The sequence below is a fragment of the Clytia hemisphaerica genome, unplaced genomic scaffold, assembly GCF_902728285.1.
Source record: "Clytia hemisphaerica strain Z4C2 unplaced genomic scaffold, Clytia hemisphaerica genome assembly, whole genome shotgun sequence".
NCBI lineage: Eukaryota > Metazoa > Cnidaria > Hydrozoa > Leptothecata > Clytiidae > Clytia > Clytia hemisphaerica.
Window position 1 is genome coordinate 1,984,290 of NW_027103968.1, and position 19,884 is coordinate 2,004,173.

General features: G+C 35.8%; 1 protein-coding gene across 1 annotated transcript; it reads left to right on the forward strand.

Moving 5' to 3' along the window:
• Positions 1–9,331: 9,331 nt before the first annotated feature.
• Positions 9,332–10,417, forward strand: LOC136810560 (uncharacterized). Its single transcript, XM_067067122.1, has one exon. It carries the CDS (start codon positions 9,332–9,334, stop codon positions 10,415–10,417), a length of 1,086 nt encoding a protein of 361 aa, XP_066923223.1.
• The last annotated feature ends 9,467 nt before the right edge of the window (positions 10,418–19,884 follow it).

Consider the following 19,884-nt stretch of genomic DNA (forward strand, 5'->3'; position numbering starts at 1 on the left):
AGTTTTTTCTCAATTTGTAAAAGTTTATCTTTTATCTTGTCTTTCTTGGATTTGGAGTTGGTGTGTAAAAGTTTTTTTGTAATTTTTCTTCTTCTTTTTGTAAGAGAGTGACGGTATCTCTCAGCTTTTGATTTCGTTTTTGATGTGGTCTTGGCCTTCACGGGAACTCTGCTTTCGCATATTCTGTAGCATATGTTGTTGAAGGTTTCCAAAATAACATCTGGGTCTTCAGTATCGAACTCACTTGGCCAGTTGACATATTTGAGATCATCTTTAATAGTTTCCCAATCAATGTCATCAGCAAAATAATTCAGTGTGTTGAATTTTGTGCGTGGCTCTTGTTGATCATCGTCCAGAAAGGAGTTTTGAACTTTCAGAGTTGTTGATACTAGTACAATTTCGTGATGTGATGTGCTTTGCAATACAGGTACTGTTGTGTAGCTGTGTATTATTTGTTCGTTGTTAGTGAAAACAAGGTCTAATGTATTTCCGTCCTTGTGTGTTGGCAAATCGATATATTGTGACATGAAGAATTCGTTGCAAAACTGATTCAAAGAGTTTAGAATAAGACGGTCGTTGATAGTACATCCTGATTTTGGAAGGCCCTCAGGCCAAGTTGCTTTTGGAAGGTTGAAACCACCTCCAAAAATGATATTTGGTACGGTTTCTAACTTTGAAAGTTCATTTTTCACACCATTGATAGGAATGATAAAATCATTTGCGGTTGAAGGATTACCATTTGCTTTGTCGTCAGGTTGTCGGTAGACTACCAGGATAGCCAGGTTTTCGATGCTTGAGTATAGGCAAAGAAGTTGTACACTGGGCGAGGAGTGAGAATAGATTTTTTCGCATGAAGCTGCAATATCATCCCTGACATAAAAACAAACTCCACCAGTAAATCTGCCTCTAGATTTCTTCTTTCTTGTTGAATCACATCGGAAGGGAGTGAAACCTTCTACTTTAAGTTCTGCGTCTTTATGGTTATATAACCAAGTTTCTGACAATCCAACAAAAAGTTGGTTTTCATTACAAACATTATCTTTAATAAAGGGAACTTTGCTGGGTACTGTTTGTGGACAAAGCCCTTGTATGTTAAAAAATGCAAAGCTATTCACTACTGGAATGTTTGCATTGGGTTGAAGGGTAGTTGAGGGATTTGGAATGGTGGTCTGAGTGGTAGTCCTTGTGGGGGTATCAGATGAGTCTGTTGTGGAGGTATTTGGTGAGTCTGTTGTGGAGGTATTTGGTGAGTCTGTTGTTGAGGTAATTGATGAGTCTGTTGTAGGTTTTGTACTTGAAATTGAATGTCTTTGATTTTCTGTCCCAGTGTTTCCAGAATTTCTTCCTTCAACAGACGAATCATATCTAAAAAATGACCAGGCTCTTGTTTGTTATTGTTTGTTATTGTGCGCTACACTACTTTTCACAGTTGGAGGTTGTCTTTTTGTTCCTTTTACATGAGCAAAACGACAGGATTCTGAAAAGCATTCTCCTTTCCGAAGGGAATCTAAACACATTTTTGGATGAAAGTCCTTGCATTTAGTTCCAAGGTTACATCCTCTTGGTTGCCTTGTTCCATGTTGTGTGAACTTGCGACACATTTTAGGGTGAGTGTAGTTGCATTCCTTTCCTTTTAGGCCATGCTTGCATGTTCCACATTTGTAAAATTTGCAGATTTGGGATTTCTTTTCATTATCTTTGATTTCGCCTCTTCTTGTTTTGTTGGCTTCGTCATCTTCACTTTGTTTACCAGCAGAGAAATTATAATCAGATGACTGGTCAATGTCGACAACATCAACATCAGTTGTTGAATCGGTTGTGACTGTAAGGGTTGTATCCTGAGCTTCAGTATTTATTGGATGATGGTTGTTCTGAGTTTGGGATGTACTTTTTGTACGTTTTTTACGCTTACTATTCCCTTCTTCATCACTTGGAATGGTAGTAACTTTACAGGGATCGCAAATGTAAAACATTCCTGGTAGATTTAGAGGGTTGACCAAGGTTTTGAAGACATCTGCATCTACAGGTTGGTTGAAATCATTTGTAGCAATTGATGCAAGATTTAACCAACAAGGTTTGTGGACCCCTTGGCCACAAATGGCACATTCGAGAATCGGACAGTCACGAAGGCTGATACGATACCTTCTTTTGCAGACTGAACAATTGTCTGGAAGAAGGTTTTGGATTTTACAGGTTATCAGGTGTGATAACGCCTTCTTTGTTTTATCCTCGAAATGCTGTATTTTTAAAAATTCTGCAGTCTCTTTCAGCAATTCAACCTTCTCTTTGTATACGTCCTTTTCAATCTGTGCTACACTTAAGCCAAATTGATACTTTCGCAAACAAGATTTCACTGCTTTAGATGAAGTATTCAGACATAATTCAGCAATTAAGTCTTCTATTTCTGACTGATTTTCTTCAACTTGAGATAGCTTTTCTGTTTCACTAACACTTTCAGGGGTGTTCTCCGTCATGGTGCGAGTGCAGGAGAACCAAAACAGTAAAGTAATAAGAAAAAGGTACTTCCTTTCAATGAAAGATTGAAGTGTCGATAAAATAAAGGATCGGTACCTGCTCAGCTACACATGGGAACCCAGGTGTTCTCTTGTCATGTGTAGCTGATCCTAGGTCAAAATGCTGTGAATATCAATCCTTCTTTGTCAGAATGAGAAGATGTGACAAACTTTCCACAGTGACAAAAACCAACCAGTTTCCCAACAAGTTCGTTCCGTTACGGCCACTTGAAACAAGCGGGTAGCACTGGTATTTTAAAACACAAGGTTTCACGGATTTTACAGTGTTCACCGTTTTTGTCTTCTTTATCTTGTCTTTATCTATTATTTTTAAATTTGATATTTTAAATGCCTTATTCACTAATTCTTAATGGAGTGAATTTTTTTATCTGAGATAGTGCTAACTTTTGACATGCGTGATTGTAGTTGCTTTTTGAGTAATTTCAAGTCATCATTTGTAACAGTTGTGATGGTGACGGTAAAGACTTTGGTGAGATATTTTATTAACTTATGTCCAAATTATTCAGAAACAAATTCAATATATTGATCTTACCACTACCAAAGAGACTCACTCTGTCAATTCTCAAAAATCAACCTTTATCGCTGAAGAAGATACACAGGCAATAGAATATCTCACCAAAGTCTTTACCGTCACCATCACAACTGTTACAAATGATGACTTGAAATTACGCAAAAAGCAACTACAATCACGCATGTCAGAAGTTAGCACTATCTCAGCAACCTCATTAATTGTTGAAGAGTATGGCTTACCATATTTTTGTTCGTAGTTTTCCAGAGAGTCTTGATGGTCTTGGAGTAAGAAACGTAGCTCTCTATCTTTATCTCTGTACTTCTTGCGGATCACCTGGATGTCAGTGATGCAACGTTTCATGACATCAGTCGATTGTTTGATTAGAGGTGGAGAAAAGTCTTGAATGATGTCAAGGATTTCATCTTGATAGCCAATGAGCGAGAATAACAATGCTTTAACTTCTGGTTTATTATCCATTTGGATGACTTTGTTTGGTGATGGAGGATAAAGCTCAGTAGGCGAAGACGGATGATAGGTCTTGAGAAATTTGTTGAAATTTAACGGTTGAGTTGAGTCTTATTCCCAGTATTTCCATAAATCTTGAAGTTGAAACGATTTTTCGATCTCAAATTATAACTCATCTACCAAACAGCGGTTAGTTGGTGAATGTTGATTGAACAGTGCGTGATGTGGTGCATTGGATATGTTCAAACTGAAATAGAAAATTGAACAAAAACTAAGTCCTAATGTATATATGAAAATAAAATAAAAATTGAAGTTTGAATGACAAAGTTCTATATGTAAGCTAAGTATAATTGAATACTAGTAGAAAAATAAGTAATGAAAAATGTATCTTAAACCTAATAGCCACTGTAAGAAAGCCAAAGGCAAAGGAAGGGAAAACAAAAAGAGAAAAACTCACCAGCTGGCCTGAATGTGAAAGCTGTGTAGGCAGCATGTACACATGGTGTGTTGGACTAACACCAATTGTATGAAAAAAGTGACTAAGTTTGCATAAGAGACAAATTTGATGATTGATGTTGACTCTTTGAATGTCTCTGTTGAAGTGAGGCAAGTGGCTGAACTGACCTCTATTTATGCATTCTGCAGAACCGATGCATAAATTACAGACCAAAAACTAATTTGACAAAAAATGAAATAAATTAGTGAAAATGCAAAGTAGATATTGAATTGACATAAATTAATGAATAAAGTACTGACCAAACATATAAATTTCACAAAACTAAAAAAAAATACCAAAAGTGGTAGAAAAGTGTGTAAATTACAGACCAAACTGAAAAATGTAAACAAACATGACAAAAACAAATGAAGACACAGAAAATGACACTATGAAAAATGGTGGGAGTGTTGTTTGGGACTCTGAGATTTTGAGAACTTAAGGTTCCTTAAGGCTGCCTTAACACGGACAATGAATCGATCCCAAGGGCCCAAGCAAACACAGACAATGAATCGATCCCAAGGGCCCAAGCAAACACAGACCATGAATCGATCCCAAGGGCCCAAGCAAACACAGACAGTGAATCGATCCTAAGGGCCCAAGCAAACACAGACAATGAATCGATGCCAAGTGCCCAAGCAAACATCCAAAAACCAATGCAAAAAGTTGTTGAAGGGCTCTATGGTGAGATTTTGACGTCTATTTAGATTTGAAGTGTGCAAACCCACTGGACAAACTAAAATATTAGGCCCCTTAAACGAAAATTTTCATTGCCTGAAATATCTTTTTCCAATGTTTATTAAACTGTTTGAGATAAAATAAGATAAAGTAATGTTATCCTTTAGGACAAGCCAATGGCACCTAAATATTTCACTTCTTTCAAAATATCGCAATTAATGTTAGTAAATTTGAGTAAACTGATTCGGAATGAAATATTACAAAGCTGTGTAACCCCGCCGCTTTTTATTATCTCGCGTTGATTTTTAGTATCTCGCGTAGTGTTATTTTGCGTTTTCAAGGAAAAATTAAAATCTCCTTACAAATGGCAACGCTACTTAGGAAATTAAAGATTGCGAGACTCAATTTGGTTTGAGAAATCATTAAATGGTAAGCATATGCGAGCCTGCCCGATAAAACGACAATAACGTGACGTGTTTTAAATCTTTTTTTCAGAAACGACGAAAGATTGCCTCTATCCTGGAGTTATCGTTCCTGTCTTTCCATGAGAAAGAGAAAATTGGAGAAGAAAGGTTTTGGCTTGTCTTGGTTAACGAATTGAGCCAAAAGAGGTTCAAAGGTGTTTATTTAGAATATGTCAAAGAGGACAGATATAAACTGGGAAATAGGACTTCGCTATATTACGGGACCATACTTCGTCCAAGTGAGAAGCCCCGCAATTTTTATGTCGTTGAAAATGTTTGGACTGATGGAAACTTTCAAGTCTCTTCCGCTGCTACGGCTCTGTTGCAGCAGGATGGTCTTTGAGTTTTATCTTATGTGATTTTTGTCCGAAAATTATTTCGAAAAATTGATACTGACTTTGACTCTTTATTAAAATCACCTATAAGTCTTATAAAGCTTTAGCTTAATTACCCTTCCCTCACTTTAACTATTTTCATTTTTAATATTTCAAATTATATCATTAGTTTATACAGCTTTAACATTTTATTGATTGATTCATTGTGTTTTGTTTTTGCAACCCTAAATGAAAATGTTTTATCTTGAATACAGTAGAAAAATGTTTTCTAAGTTTTAACAAGCGTTTTGTCTTTACTGGTTTCGCCAATATTCAGACTAAAGAGAAATGCATGTTACTCATGTAACTAGAGTGCGAAATTGATTTTGTGTTAAACTAACTTGAAATTGATAAACAGTGTTTCGTGCCAGCAGGGTCTGATGCCAGGCTATTGTCAGGCAATTCGGTTGCGGTTGTCTTTTGTTCTTGTTCCTTCCTTTTTCTTGAGCACTCTGTCTCTATATTAACTATTTTAACTAAGGTGTACAAATAGTTTTTGATGTTTTTAACATTCTAATTGACTATATGACGATAGCATTATATCCATCTACGAAGAAAAATGCAAGTTCTCTGAAATTATAAATTATTTCAAATACCTTTGTCTCAGTTTGCTTCTACCCTACAAAGATGAATTCTCTCAGCTAAACAATATCGTTTACAGCGTTGTTTAAAAATTTAATACAATGGGCTCTTTCTTATTCAATTCAAACTCTTTTTATCGAAATCCTCATAATCTGACTAATATAAACTTCTCTATAATTGAAACCCTATTCCACTCGTAATAGTAATAGCATGGTATGGAGGGTGATTATCTCGCGAACCAGCGTGGTTTTGAAAAGTGAAACTTCATCAAATTCGTTTTTTGAAAAGTAAAGGCACATTTCATCGACAAAAATTGCAGATTTTCGGTATTCTGGGAAAATTCTGAGATATCAGTTAACCAAAATTAACAAATAACCCGATTGGATGTTCGTCGTCTTCTCCTTCTGAGCGATTCGGGGGAATGAAACTACAAATTCAAAATTTTCGTTTTGAGGACTGATTTTATCCAAATGAAATACTCTAGACCTGTATTCTATGCATCAGAGAACCTTTTGAGCCATTCGAGTGAATGAAACCGCAAAATTCAAAATTTCTATTTTGAGGACTGATTTTACCGAAATGAGACTTTTTAGACCTGTATTCTATGCATCAGAGAGCCTTTTGAGCGATTCGAGGAAATGAAACCGCAAAAATCAAAATTTTCGTTTTGAGAATTGATCACAGTCAGAGACATGTGAAAAAACAATTATATATTGTCATTCGTATAATGCCTGTGGCTTAGTGTACTTGAAAATCAAAAGTCAATACCCTAGAGGATTTGATCTAACCTTTTTTGTTGAAATCTTTCTTGGGACCACTCCAGTGCCCATACAGAATGAAGTGTTAGCTGATATTGTCAAGGATAGAAGTACAACTAGGATTATTATTGCAACGATTGCTCTTGGTGTTGGAGTTAACATAAAAACATAAGAAATGTTGTGCATTGGGGTGTTTCCTGTGATATTGAGGGTTATGTGCAAGAAATTGGACGTGCTGGTCGAGACCAGAAAAATAATAAAGCTACCCTAATTTAAAAAGGAAACGACATAACTGATTTTAGAGATAAAGACCTTGTTCATTACATTAAAAATGTTGAAAAAGAATGTCGAGGAAGCTTTTCATGTCACTTTTTAACTGTGACTATACACAATCAAAAGAAAAACACCAACACAAAATGTTGTGATGTCTGCTCGCAAACATGCAATTGCAATTCTTGTTTCTAATGTTTTTTAATTTATTGTCTATTACGTGTACATCATTTATACATTATTGTTTAACCATATTTATTTTTCTTTAAGTAATGATTCTTCAATTTCAAATTGAACACTAAGGACTAATATAAATGTCACGCATTGACATTGAGAATCTGATTACAGTCTCTTGAGAATAGCGAGCGACATCCAAATTGCTTGTCTCAAAAAATTTAATTTTTTCAAACGGTTTATCATTTATTTCTAAAGTTGTGAATAGTGTATGTACATGATGTGAAGGTAGATTTTTTCTTAAAAAAATTTCTTTTAACTTATAATACACCTCAATTTATTTTAGGTTTCCCATTTTATTAAAGGGGTAATATATTTTTTGTAGGGTTATCCTGCTGTGTTGTAGCAATATTTGATTCAATTCAATTGAATGACTGATTAACTGATTGATTTAATAGAAATAGGAATGCACAGTGAACCTTATGACAAAGTCAATATGGCAATGTCCTGTAAGCCAATCAAATAAGGTAAATTTAACATGTCTCAACCGGGGCCGCGAGAGAAAGATAACACCTTATCAATTTCACATTGGAATCTAAACAGCGTTTGGGTTAATAAACTCAAATCACTGCCTTTCTGAGTGCTCACAAGTTTGATATCTTCTGCGTCGGTGGGTCGTTTCTTGATTCCTCTATCGAGAGTGATGATTCGAGGTTGAAGATAGAAAATTATGAGCTACTCTGATGTGACCACCCATCTAACTCTAAAATAGGCGGTGTTTGTCTTTATTATAGAAGTGGTCTTTCTGTTGAGAGAAGTAGGGTTGTGAAGTTTCTGTTTGTGAAGTGAATTCTGGTTCGAAAAAAACTTCTTTTTTGTCTTCTCTACCGTGCTCCTAGTCAAAATGCAGACGAATTTGCTGCATTTAAACAAAAATGGAAGGAAACAATCAAAAACATTTATGACGTTTCTCCCACTCTATCTATTTTTCTTGGTGATTTCAACGCAAGAAATTCAGTTTGGTGGACTAGTGATGTCACAAATTCTCAAGGAGAGGACATTAACGACTTAGTCACGCAGTATGGGTTACATCAACTGATTGAGGAGCCAACTCACTTGAAGCCTAGGTGCTCTCCATCCTGTATAGATCTTATTCTTTCATCTTCGCGAACACCTATTTGAGAATCTGGGGTTTTACCTTCCCTCAATTCCCGTTGTCACCACCAGATACCTTTTGTTAGAATAAACTATCAAATTGAATTCCCTCCAGCTTATAAACGCAAGATTTGGGACTTCTCGCGCCGACCAAAGGGCGATCATGCTTGCTCTGAATGCCATTGATTGGGACACTACCTTCCTTGGGCTCAATGTTGAAGATCGCGTCGCCCTTCTCTCTGAATATATCCTTAACATTTTTTCTAACTTTGTCCCAAACAAAATCATAACAATCAGGGATAAAGATGCGTTATGGATGACTCCTGAGATAAAGCAGATGCTTCTGGACAAGGCTAATATATAGATGGAGAAAGTGGCAAAATCCTTTAGATGGCCAGGCACTCGATGATATGGTTGTCGAGTGCAGATTAGCCATTAATACCGGGTGTGTCAAAAAAAACGTGCCTAAAATTGAAATTTTGACGTAGCTTTTTCTACTTATGCTAGGGTCATAAAACTTTGCAAATATTATCTTCAATCTAATATCAAACTTTTCTGAAAGTTTCATTTGTATAGCTTGTTTAGTTTTAAAAATATATAAATTTTACTAAAAAGTATGCAAATCGAATTGTTTATAGATTTGACGCCAATTTCCCCAGCACTATCTTTGTCATCAACGTCTATGTGTAAACCTTGCTCAGTGCAATTGGTAGTTTGGTTTTGTTGTGCATGTTTTTGTTTAAAATTGGAAGCCTTGTAGTGTCAATTTAAATAGAAGCCGCTGCATTGTTGATAATTGTTTACATAAAGTCCAGGACGACCAACAATTCAATATGGCAGCAACACTTTTAAAACTTTGCAGATTGTAAAAAGATGGTTCTTTCGGCAGATGATAAAGCGATAATCAAACACTATGTTGGAAAAGGTTATTCCGGTTATCAAATATGCAATGAAAATCCTGAAAAGAAGTGGAATTATTCGTCGGTAAAACGGCTTATTAAAAAGTTTAAAGAAGATGGCAACATGGATAGAAGAAAAGGTTCTGGTAGACCACGAAGTGCGAGAACAGAGGAAAACGAACATTTGGTTGAGGAGATGATTTGTTCGCAAGAGGACGAGTCCGGTACGCATGTAACACCTCGAAACATCGCAACCGAGCTCGAAATCTCACACTCCTCAGTCCGCAGAATTTTCAAGGAGAAAGGCTATGGCCAATTTAAAAGACTCAAAACCCCTCAAATGAATGAGTCAACGAGAAAAAGACGTGTTGATCGGGCTGCAGGTCAGAAATTCAAAACCAACCCGAGAATGATCGAACGGGCTGTTTTTCAAGACGAGAGTGATTTTCCTCTCCAGGTTCCCCTTAACACCCAGAATGATCGAGTGTATTCTAAAGGTTTGAAGAAGGATGTGCATGAATCAAGCTTGTTTCATGAAACGAATCGTCAATCTGTCAAAGTCATGATTTCTGCTGGTCTCACCTGGCACGGTGTTACCAAACTAATTGTTGTTGGCCGTGAAGGGATTAAGGTTAATGCCCGAAATTATGAATCGCATTTGAAACGTGAACTCTTTCCTGCTATCAAGAAGGTTTACCCTTGTGACGATTGGATATTCATCCAAGATGGTGCCAGGTCTCACACGAGCAATCATGTTCAACATTTTTTAAACGAGACGATCCCTCGAAGATTTATTGCAAAGGATCAATGGCCTCCCAAAAGCGCTGATAGTAATCCTTTGGATTACTATCTTTGGAATGAGGTCAAAAGAAAAGTTTACGAAGGACGTTTGAAAAGGCCATTTGAATCAGAGGATGAGATGATTGCAAAGATTAAAGCTGTGTGGAAAGATTGTGCCACAAACTTGAAACCGCTACGAAAATCAATGAAAGAGTTTGTCGGATGGCTCACTGCTGTTCACGAGTGCAATGGGTCATCAATAAAAATGATTTACTCGTGAAGAATTATCGACTAGTTATTCATTATTTTATTGTATGTTAGGTTTATTCTTCAAGTCTTGAAAGTTAGGAAAATAACTTGTAAATATTTTTTTTTTCAAAAGGAAAAAATTGACGTCAAATCTATAAACAATTCGATTTGCATACTCTTTAGCAAATTCTATATATCTTCAAAACTAAATACGAATGAGACTTTCAAAAAAGTCTTATAATAGGCTCAGTGTAGTATTTGCGAAATATTATGAGCCTAGCGTGAATAGAAAAAGCTACGTCAAAATTTCAATTTCAGGCCCGTTTTTTTTTTACACAGCCGGTACTGCCAAGGACAACTATTTTTCTATCGTCTTGGCAATTCTTTAAATGATCCAAACATCGGAAGTAAGAAATACTGGTCTACCCTTAAGCAGTTCCTGAGCATACGAAAAAAACCCCTTAAATTCCACCCATTCGCGACGAAAGAAACGTCCTTGTGAGCGATGTTTCTGAGAAGGCCGCTATTTTTAACTCTTTTTTTTGCAAACCAATGTTCTTTGATCGAAACTGGCAGCGTGCTGCCACCTGAACAGTTTTTCATTGACTCCAGGCTAAATAACCTTGAATTTGACGGAGAAAAAATCGCGTCAATTATTAATTCTTTGAACGTAAACAAGGCCCATGGGTGGGATAATGTTTCTACTCGTATGATCAGAATCTGTGGTGATTCTCTAGTAAAACCTTTGTTTAGTATATTCAATCTTTCCATCTGGCATTTTCCCATCACAGTGGAAAAAAAGGCAACGTGGTTCCTGTCTGTAAAAAGGGAGACAGGAGCATAGCTAAAAATTACAGACCAGTTTCTCCTCTTCCAGTGTTTGGGAAAATATTTGAAAAGTATATCTATGATGCACTTTACAGATATTTTGAAACAAATAATCTATTTTCTCCATGTCAGTCTGGATTTCGGGAGGGTGACTCTTGCATTTGTCAGTTGTTGTCCATAACGCATGAAATTTTTACAGGGTTCGACGTGAACCCTACTTTAGATACCAGGGGTGTGTTTTTAGATATTTCAAAGGCATTCGACCGGGTTTGGCATGATGGCTTGATTTTCAAACTCAAATCTTATGGGGTAACCGGACCTCTGCTTTCCTTAATACGTAACTTTCTTGATGATAGGCATCAGAGAGTTGTGTTGAATGGGAAAACGTCTGAGTGGAAGAGGATCAATGCTGGGGTACCTCAGGGCTCGATTCTTGGTCCCTTATTCTTCTTAATTTACATTAATGATCTCCCATTAAAACTTGAGTCAAAACTCAAAATCTTGGCTGATGACACCTCCTTATTCTCCCTTGTGATGGACCAGCTCTTTGAGCCTTGGGGTACTAAACAGAGATCTTGCCAGGATAAGTGAGTCGGCTCGTCAATGGAAGATGTCTTTCAACCCTGACACTTCTAAACAAGCTGTGGAAGTATATTTTACCTGCAGAATCACTCCTGCTAATGCTCCAGTAATCTCCTTCAATAACACTAACATCGCTGTCAGTGAGCACCAGAAACATCTAGGTCTTATCTTAGATTCAAAACTTTCTTTTGATTACCATCTTGAGGAGAAGATAAAAAAGACCAATAAAGGTATTGCCTTATTAACAGACTTTGCAAACATGTGCCTAGAAGATCTCTTCTTACCATCTATAAATCTTACATTAGACCTCATCTTGACTACAATGATATCATATATGACCGCCCAGGATTTTGTGCAGAATGCCTGCTTAGCTATCACAGGTTGCTTGCGTGGAACGTCTCAGGAGAGAATATACTCTGAACTTGGCCTTGAAAGCCTTGCTGACAGACGCTTTGCCAGAAGAATGATATTTTTCTATAAAATCATAAATAACCAAGCTCCGTCTTACTTACGTAACTATCTACCAGCAAGGCTTACAGAGCCAGTTAACATAAGAACAAGAAATCCTATTTATCCTCTTAATATACGAACTGAGCGTTTTCGTAATACTTTTTTTCCTTACTGCATATCACAGTGCAATGTCTTGGACGTGAATATAAGAGATCTACCTTCTGTTAAGACCCTTAAGAAAGCAATTTAAAATTTTTGAGACCCAAACAATCTCGTGTTTTTGATGTTTCTGAAATCAAGATGTAGTCTTTCTAAATCGACTTCGGGTAGGGTTCAGTCATCTCAACGAGCACAAATTTAGGCATGGTTTTCGTGATACTTTAGACCCTTTCTGTGGTTGCCGAACTAACTCAGTTGAAAATACTCAGCACTTCTATATATTCCCATGCGAGACAATCTCTATTCGACAAACTACAAGACTTAGGTATTGTTTTCCTTCCACTAAATCCTTCTTATTTTTGTCGGCTTTTATTATACGGGTATGAAAGCTTGATTTTAATTTTAAAACAAACTATAATTCTTTCTGTCGTTGAATATATTACGTCAAATACTTTTTCGTATCAAGACGTAATTTTTTAAGCAGGCGAATCTCGCAAGGAAAAGGGAGGGAAAAATCGATGAAAATGACCAAGAATTGCCGCTTAAAAATGAGGTTTGCACCCAGAAAAATGCATTATTAGAGAAGGAACAACACCAAAAGACACTCTGACCTGCAGGAAGTGCCACCGAGATGTTCATTATTATTGTTCTGAGCTACCAATCTACCAAATACAGATTTGCTTAACGTTTAAATCTCGAAGTTTTCAATGCCAAAGTTGCATTAAGATCTCGCCAGAGCTGATTGAACGATTTGAAACATGCAAAAATTTCCCAACTGAAATCAAATGATGTAAACTTTCTTACAAAAGAAATCAAAGAAAGCCTGGAAACAAAGATGAGCATACTCGAGAAAAAGATAGAAACAAAGATCGAGAATCTTAATCGAAAAGAAGCAAGAGGCGAAAGATGTTAGTTATGCTGAAGCTGTATCCAAACAGATGAATCAAAAATCAAATAAGGTGGAGAAAATGACTCGATGTGAAGAAACAGTCGGCAAACAACGATCCACAGCATGTAACCTAATTTTCCATGGAATCAAAGAACATCTGGAGGATCCCGAGAATACAACGAAAATCTACGACGAGAAGTTTATCAACTACAGAATCCTTGGATTACAACTGGGTATCAAGGACATAAAAGTTATAAACACACAGAGGATTGGAGTATTCACGGAAGAGAGAGAGGAAGAAGGGAGGTATCGACCAATCAAGGTAGTATTCGAAAATGAAGAAGACAAGAACAAAGTCTTGAGAGCTATCACGACATACAAAGGCCCTCCTTCATCCTATCGAGCAACAGAAGACCTCACAATTATTGAACGATTGGCAATCAAAGAATTGTGCAAGAGAGCACATGAGCTCAATGCTCAAATGAAAGACAAAAACATTCAATTTAAAGTCAGGGGAAGCCCCAGAACAAAACTTTACCTAAAGAAAATTGTAACAACAAGCGATTGTAAAAAGACAGGTTCTTAGAGGCCCACGGCGTGCCTTGAACCTCAATTTTTTAATAAATAAATAAATAAATAAATATCCATGAATCTGGAAGGTTCAGTAGTGCGTTATTTTAGTTTACTACAACTATAGCTCCACTTCACACCTTGTTATACTTTTTTCCTTTCTTCATAGTCTTACCTTTGGCGATATAACTTAAGTTTCTACTGGAGGGAGGGACTATATTAATGTTTAGTAGTATTTTGTATTATATGTTCGTAATGTACCCTGTGTTTATGTTTCAATAAAGAAAAAAAAGTCTCATTCTTTCATTGGTTTGGGAAAGTCCACTTAACCATTTATCAACATTTAATTGATTTTACAAATATTAGTGTGGCTATTTGTGTGCCTGAACTGTGATTCTCTATAATAATAGTGCAACTTGCTTGATATATATATAATCTTAAACCAATTTAAAGCCTCTTAGATAACTTTTGCTCATGTTTTTTAGTTTAGGATATAAAAGTTAATATATGTATGATGAACACACTTACATTTACAAGATATATCATAAACCTTTTACCAAGGCCAATTCGATAATTTTGTCTTTTTATGAGGGTTGGTGACACTGAGTGAATACTTTTGAGTATCTCTAATAAAAATACTGCATGTTTATCCTTTTTGTCAACTTTGTTGTTAAGTCACATTTAGTTTTAAAAAAATGTACTTTATATAAATATATTTATTCCAAATATATAAGGTTTTTTACTCAAATTTTTATTCTTTTGGTGATATTGTTTGGACGAAAAATGACACAATCAGTTTCAGATCTGTATAACCGATTTTGTGTGACGTCATTTTTACCCACAATCAGTATTTTTTTCTGAGAAATGATAGATGTTTATGTTTATGTTAAGTATACATCAGTTTTAATCATTGATTGGGATAAAAAGCAAAGTTTTTTCTAACCTTACACTTATCTTATGTTATTTTATTTATATAATATATAAATTGTTGCTTTGATGTGAATCAACGTATTTCTAAAGAAATGTGAGTGCCCAGCTCTTCTTGACGCTATTCGCAAAATGACACTAAATGTATGGGAAAGTCTCGTTATTCCCTCTGCATGGGGAAACTCTAGATTGAAAAATTTATGGAAAGGCAAAGGTTCTAAGAAGGATCCTACTTAGCCTGGATATCCAAGCTGTAAACTATTTCACAGTCTAGTTTTTGATATTTTATGTTCTGGTTTACAGCCTGGTCTCCCTAGAGCGATTTGCATTCTCTTTAAGAGAATGCAGTCTGCTTGCTTGCGCTCACTTCGCTAAAACCGTAAGGGCCAATCTTCACAACGTTGAGCAATTCTAAAGCAAAAATAGGATAGTCATCCAGTTGCTAGTGAAGATAGGGCTTTCTGTTACATGAAAACATGAAAAAGAAGAAACAGAGGCGAGTTCATTTTCCAAGAAAACATGGTTGGTCATGTTGATACATGCAAACTTGTTCATGGACTCTGGTGTCATCTTTGGATGTTTTAAATGGTTTTAGATCTTATAAGGCTGTATTTTATTAATTTCTGTTTTGCTGCCTTGGGTTGGCTAGGAAAATTTTGGAAACATGGGTTTGCACTTTCATTCTCTAGGGAGACCAAGCTTTATAATTTTAGAACTTTGTATGTTGAGGTAAATTTTGTTTTTTCTAAAATTTTGAGCTTGGATATCCAGGCTAGATCCTACTAAGTACAGAGGCTTGAGTATCGGCTCAACAATAAGCAAATAATTGTGAACATTATCCTAAGCAGACTCCAACCTTGGTATGAGGCACAACTGACCGATGAGCAAAACGGATTTCGACAGAATCGAGGAACGATAGATGAGATCTACAATATCAAGCGTATTTTACAGATCTCTAACCGTAAAATGCAACCCCTTTATCTGGTATTCGTGGACCTATCAGCTGCGTTCGACCACATCCCACGAAAATGGATGTTCGACTCAATCAGACTTCGATTTAAGAAGGATAACCAAAACCCTATCTTAATTTACATTCTTGAAAAGCTTTACGAAAAAACTTCCTTGACGTTTGAAGAAACCACATTTGATGCAACGGTGTTCGACAAGGAGGACCGGAAAGCCCAAATCTTTTTAATCTTTACATTGAATTTGTTATGATAGTTTTTCTTGAAAAGTGTCAACAGATCAAAGAAATTGAGTTCTTCCATCATAAATATCGATTAAATTTCCATGCTATCTCACGAAAACAACGAAATGAAGTGAGAGATGAAAATAAACGTTCTTGGGGTACCACTAAAATTCCATGGTCAGGATATGCTGAATACCTAGACTAGTAAACTAGTCGTTGAAAACAGACCCATATACAAAAATCAAGCTCCAAAATAAAAAGAATCGAAGGGGTTAAGTTGCGTCTCTTTTCTGAATTTCAACGACTAGAAGCTACTTCCCTCAAAAAACGTTGTTTAATTTTACAACTTTTTTTAGGTTTTTGAGAATCCATCCAACTTTCTTGACTAAATGATATTTCATAGTAACATTGAACATGGGAACATATAAATAAATGAGCATTTCTAAAAACGCAATAAACAGAAAGAAAAATATATGCAATCCCGCACGGGTCAGACATACAGAAATCTGTATGTCTCTCCTTACGATTTCAGGTGAAGAAAAAAAGGCGTTGGAAGTAGCTTCTAGTCGGTTATTTTCCTTTTCTCTCACGCACGCTGAATATTTAATTAGTGTTTACATTATTTGAATGACAGTTTTATTATAAGGTTATAAGTAATAACCGACTAGTTTACTAGTCTACTGAATACCTAGTGTTGTATCTTTTGTCAATAGACGGTCTTCAGAAGAGTATAGAAATTCTTGATAAAATCTTCTCAAAATTTGGTCTTACAATAAATAATACGAAAACTGAAACGATGATCCTCAACGCTGATGACATACCACCGTCTATTGTCAACCTCAAAGGTTTTAACTTGAAAAATGTCACCATCTTTCGATACCTCGGGGCCTATATAAACTGTAAAGACCATTCAACTAGATACTACCAAATACGATGAAATAGCATCTGGCAAATTCAACTTGATACTGGGATCACCTGAGAACTGGTTGAATAAAAAATGGAAAAACATGCTTTTGACAAAGATTTTTCGTGAGAATTTAGTTTGCATAGTAGTAGATGAAGTGCACAAAGTGACATGGGGTGCAGCTTCTTCTACCTCAGACAAACCATTTAGGGAAGCTTACAGCCAGATTTCTTCTTTCCGATCTATTGGTCGAGAAAAAGTACCAATCTTGGCCTTAAGTGCCACAATTGATGGAGATCTCACAAAATTAGTTGTTAACTCATGTTCACTTTCTAACCGATTTCGGACTGTTAGCTCTTATGTTCATCGCCGTAATGTTAGGTTGTCAGTTGTCAAAATAAAAAAAAAAGACTTGAATTCGCTCACATGGCTGTTATCAGACCTTATTGAGTCTTATAATGGAAATATTCCCTTTCCACGATCCATAATTTTTTGTCGCAGTTTGCAATTGGCTGGATGGGTTTATGTTAAAATTTTTAAGATTCTAAAACAATCAATACCAGAAGATTTATCAAAGCTGGCTCTTGGCCTTTTTCATAGCATGACACCAGAAAATAAGAATAAGAAAATAATCTTAGATGCTTTGACTTCAGACGATGATAATCCTCTAAAGATCGTAATTGCTACCAGTTCGCTAGGTTGTGGCGTTGATATGAAAAATATTACTTATGTCATTCATTTTGGCCCTGCTTATGACCTAGTTGATTATTGTCAGCAAGTTGGGCGTGCAGGAAGAGGAAATATGGAGTCACTATGTCATGGCATTTTGTATTCCTATTCTGATGGCAGAACACAAATATCTGAAAAAATGAAATCATATATTAACAGTGAACAATGTCTGAGAAGGTTTTTATACGCCCCATTCAATAACAATGAAATAACCATTGAATCAGTCGTTCCAGCCCATAAACGCTGCATTGTGTGTGCTGTCAAATGTAAATGCGGCAGTTGTGAGTTATTTTCTTTTGAGAAGGTTAAACTTCTAGCAAGTGCCATTTCGTGAAGTTCCAGATTACATGAGAATGTTGGTAAAAAATGTTTTGTTAGAGTATCGTGCTCTAAATCTCAATCGTACAATGTTTTTAAATGTTGAATTTACTTCAGGGTTGAGTGATGAAGCAATTGACGAAATTTTGGATCACCTTCCTTTCATGAATTCACCCTCCTACATCGATGAGAATATTGCAATTGTTGACACACGTGTTCAGTATGAGGTTTTGGAAATAATTTATGAAAGTTTTGAAGATTTTGAGATGACTCCTTGTCTATTTGATTCAGACAATAATAGAGAAAACATTGAAAAAGTTGTTTTCACAACAGATTCAGACATCACAATTTCAGATCATTCTGAAAATGAGGACTAGATTTCTATCACCTCTTTTGGTGGCTTGTAGTTATTTATGTATTTCTTCTTTTTTTTTTCTTTTTGATTGCTTTAATAGAAATTATATATGTGTTTAAAAAATCTTAAAAATATTTTTACAAGGTTAATAAAAAAAGTTGTATATGCTTAAAAAAATAAAAAATGACTCTTAAAAACTATACTAAAAATAAGGAAAAATTCAACTCTTTATTCAAAATCTTTTTTCTTTTTTATAATCCTTTTTGTCACTTTAGGTGTGTTCAAGCCATTGAGAATATCTTCCTTGAATTTAGGTAAACATAAAAAACACAGTTGTATATGCGACGTTTCGACGGTTGTCTTATCAAGTGTAAGCGTAGAAAAAAGGATGTTATATACAATAATTTGGCTGAAAGTATGTCTATCTAGGGAGTAAAAATTAATTACAAAAAAGTTAAACTATGCATATGGGATTAAAAGGAAAGAAAATGTTAAAAAGATTAATTATGTACATGTTTAAAAAGGTTAAAAATGAAAATTGTTGAAAATAAATTATTAGATAAAAGACAATGTCGTAAAAGGAGTAAATGTAGTACATAGCTAAACTATACACAATGACCTAATTGCTCATAACATTTAATTTTTCATTAAAACAAAGACCAATAGGAAAAATAAAACACGTAAAATAAGATACTATAACAGGGGGGGGCGTCACGGTTGGCGGAGGAGCGGAATCGGTCCTTTTTTCAGACGGAGTGGCGGAATTTGGCGAAAGTTTAGACGGAATCACGGAAATTGGGTTCTCTGACGAAGACGGAAAATTAGACAATTTTAGTGCGGAAAAACGGAATTTAGCAAAAAAATTTGCTGAATTTCGGAATTGGTAAACGATATTCGAAATTTGTGGAATTTTCGACAAAAATATTGAATTTCAAAGAAATTTTCGGTGACGGAATTTTGGTTCAATTTAAGACGGTTTGACGGAAATTGGAGAAAAAATTGGCGGAATTGCGGAATCAGGTACCCCCTGAACCCCCCCTATAACAATTACACGAATCCTAAGGGTATTACACTAGCATAAAAAATGTCTAGTTAATAATGGGCCCTTACTCACCAGGCTTTCATGACCCATCAAATATAAGTTAAATATTTGCAAGAAGGACTCGAGTATAATGTCCAAAAAAAGGAAAATAGCAACTTATGCAAAATAAAAGCAAACGAAATATTATATAAATTAAGAAAAGAAAAAGAGAGCGAATGGTCAAATATCCTAACCGAAGTCTTCTAACGGCATATCTCGATCATTAAGACCATCGGGAGAAAAAGATTTAAGTTTATATTGCCAAAAAGACTCCCTGCGGCGGACTGATGGAAGATCTGGGGCTTGGTCGATTAATGTAACTTCCCAGTCTTCCATGCCGTGATGATCCTCTTGTTCGAAATGTGCATGAAAGGAGGCTTGCGTAACGATAGAACCCGATTTGTGTTTCCTATGGCAGCACTTGTATTTATTAAACCTAGCTCGAAAAGGAGTGGTAGCACTGCCAACGTATTGCATACGGCACGTTTTACAGGTGAAAATGTACACAACACACTTG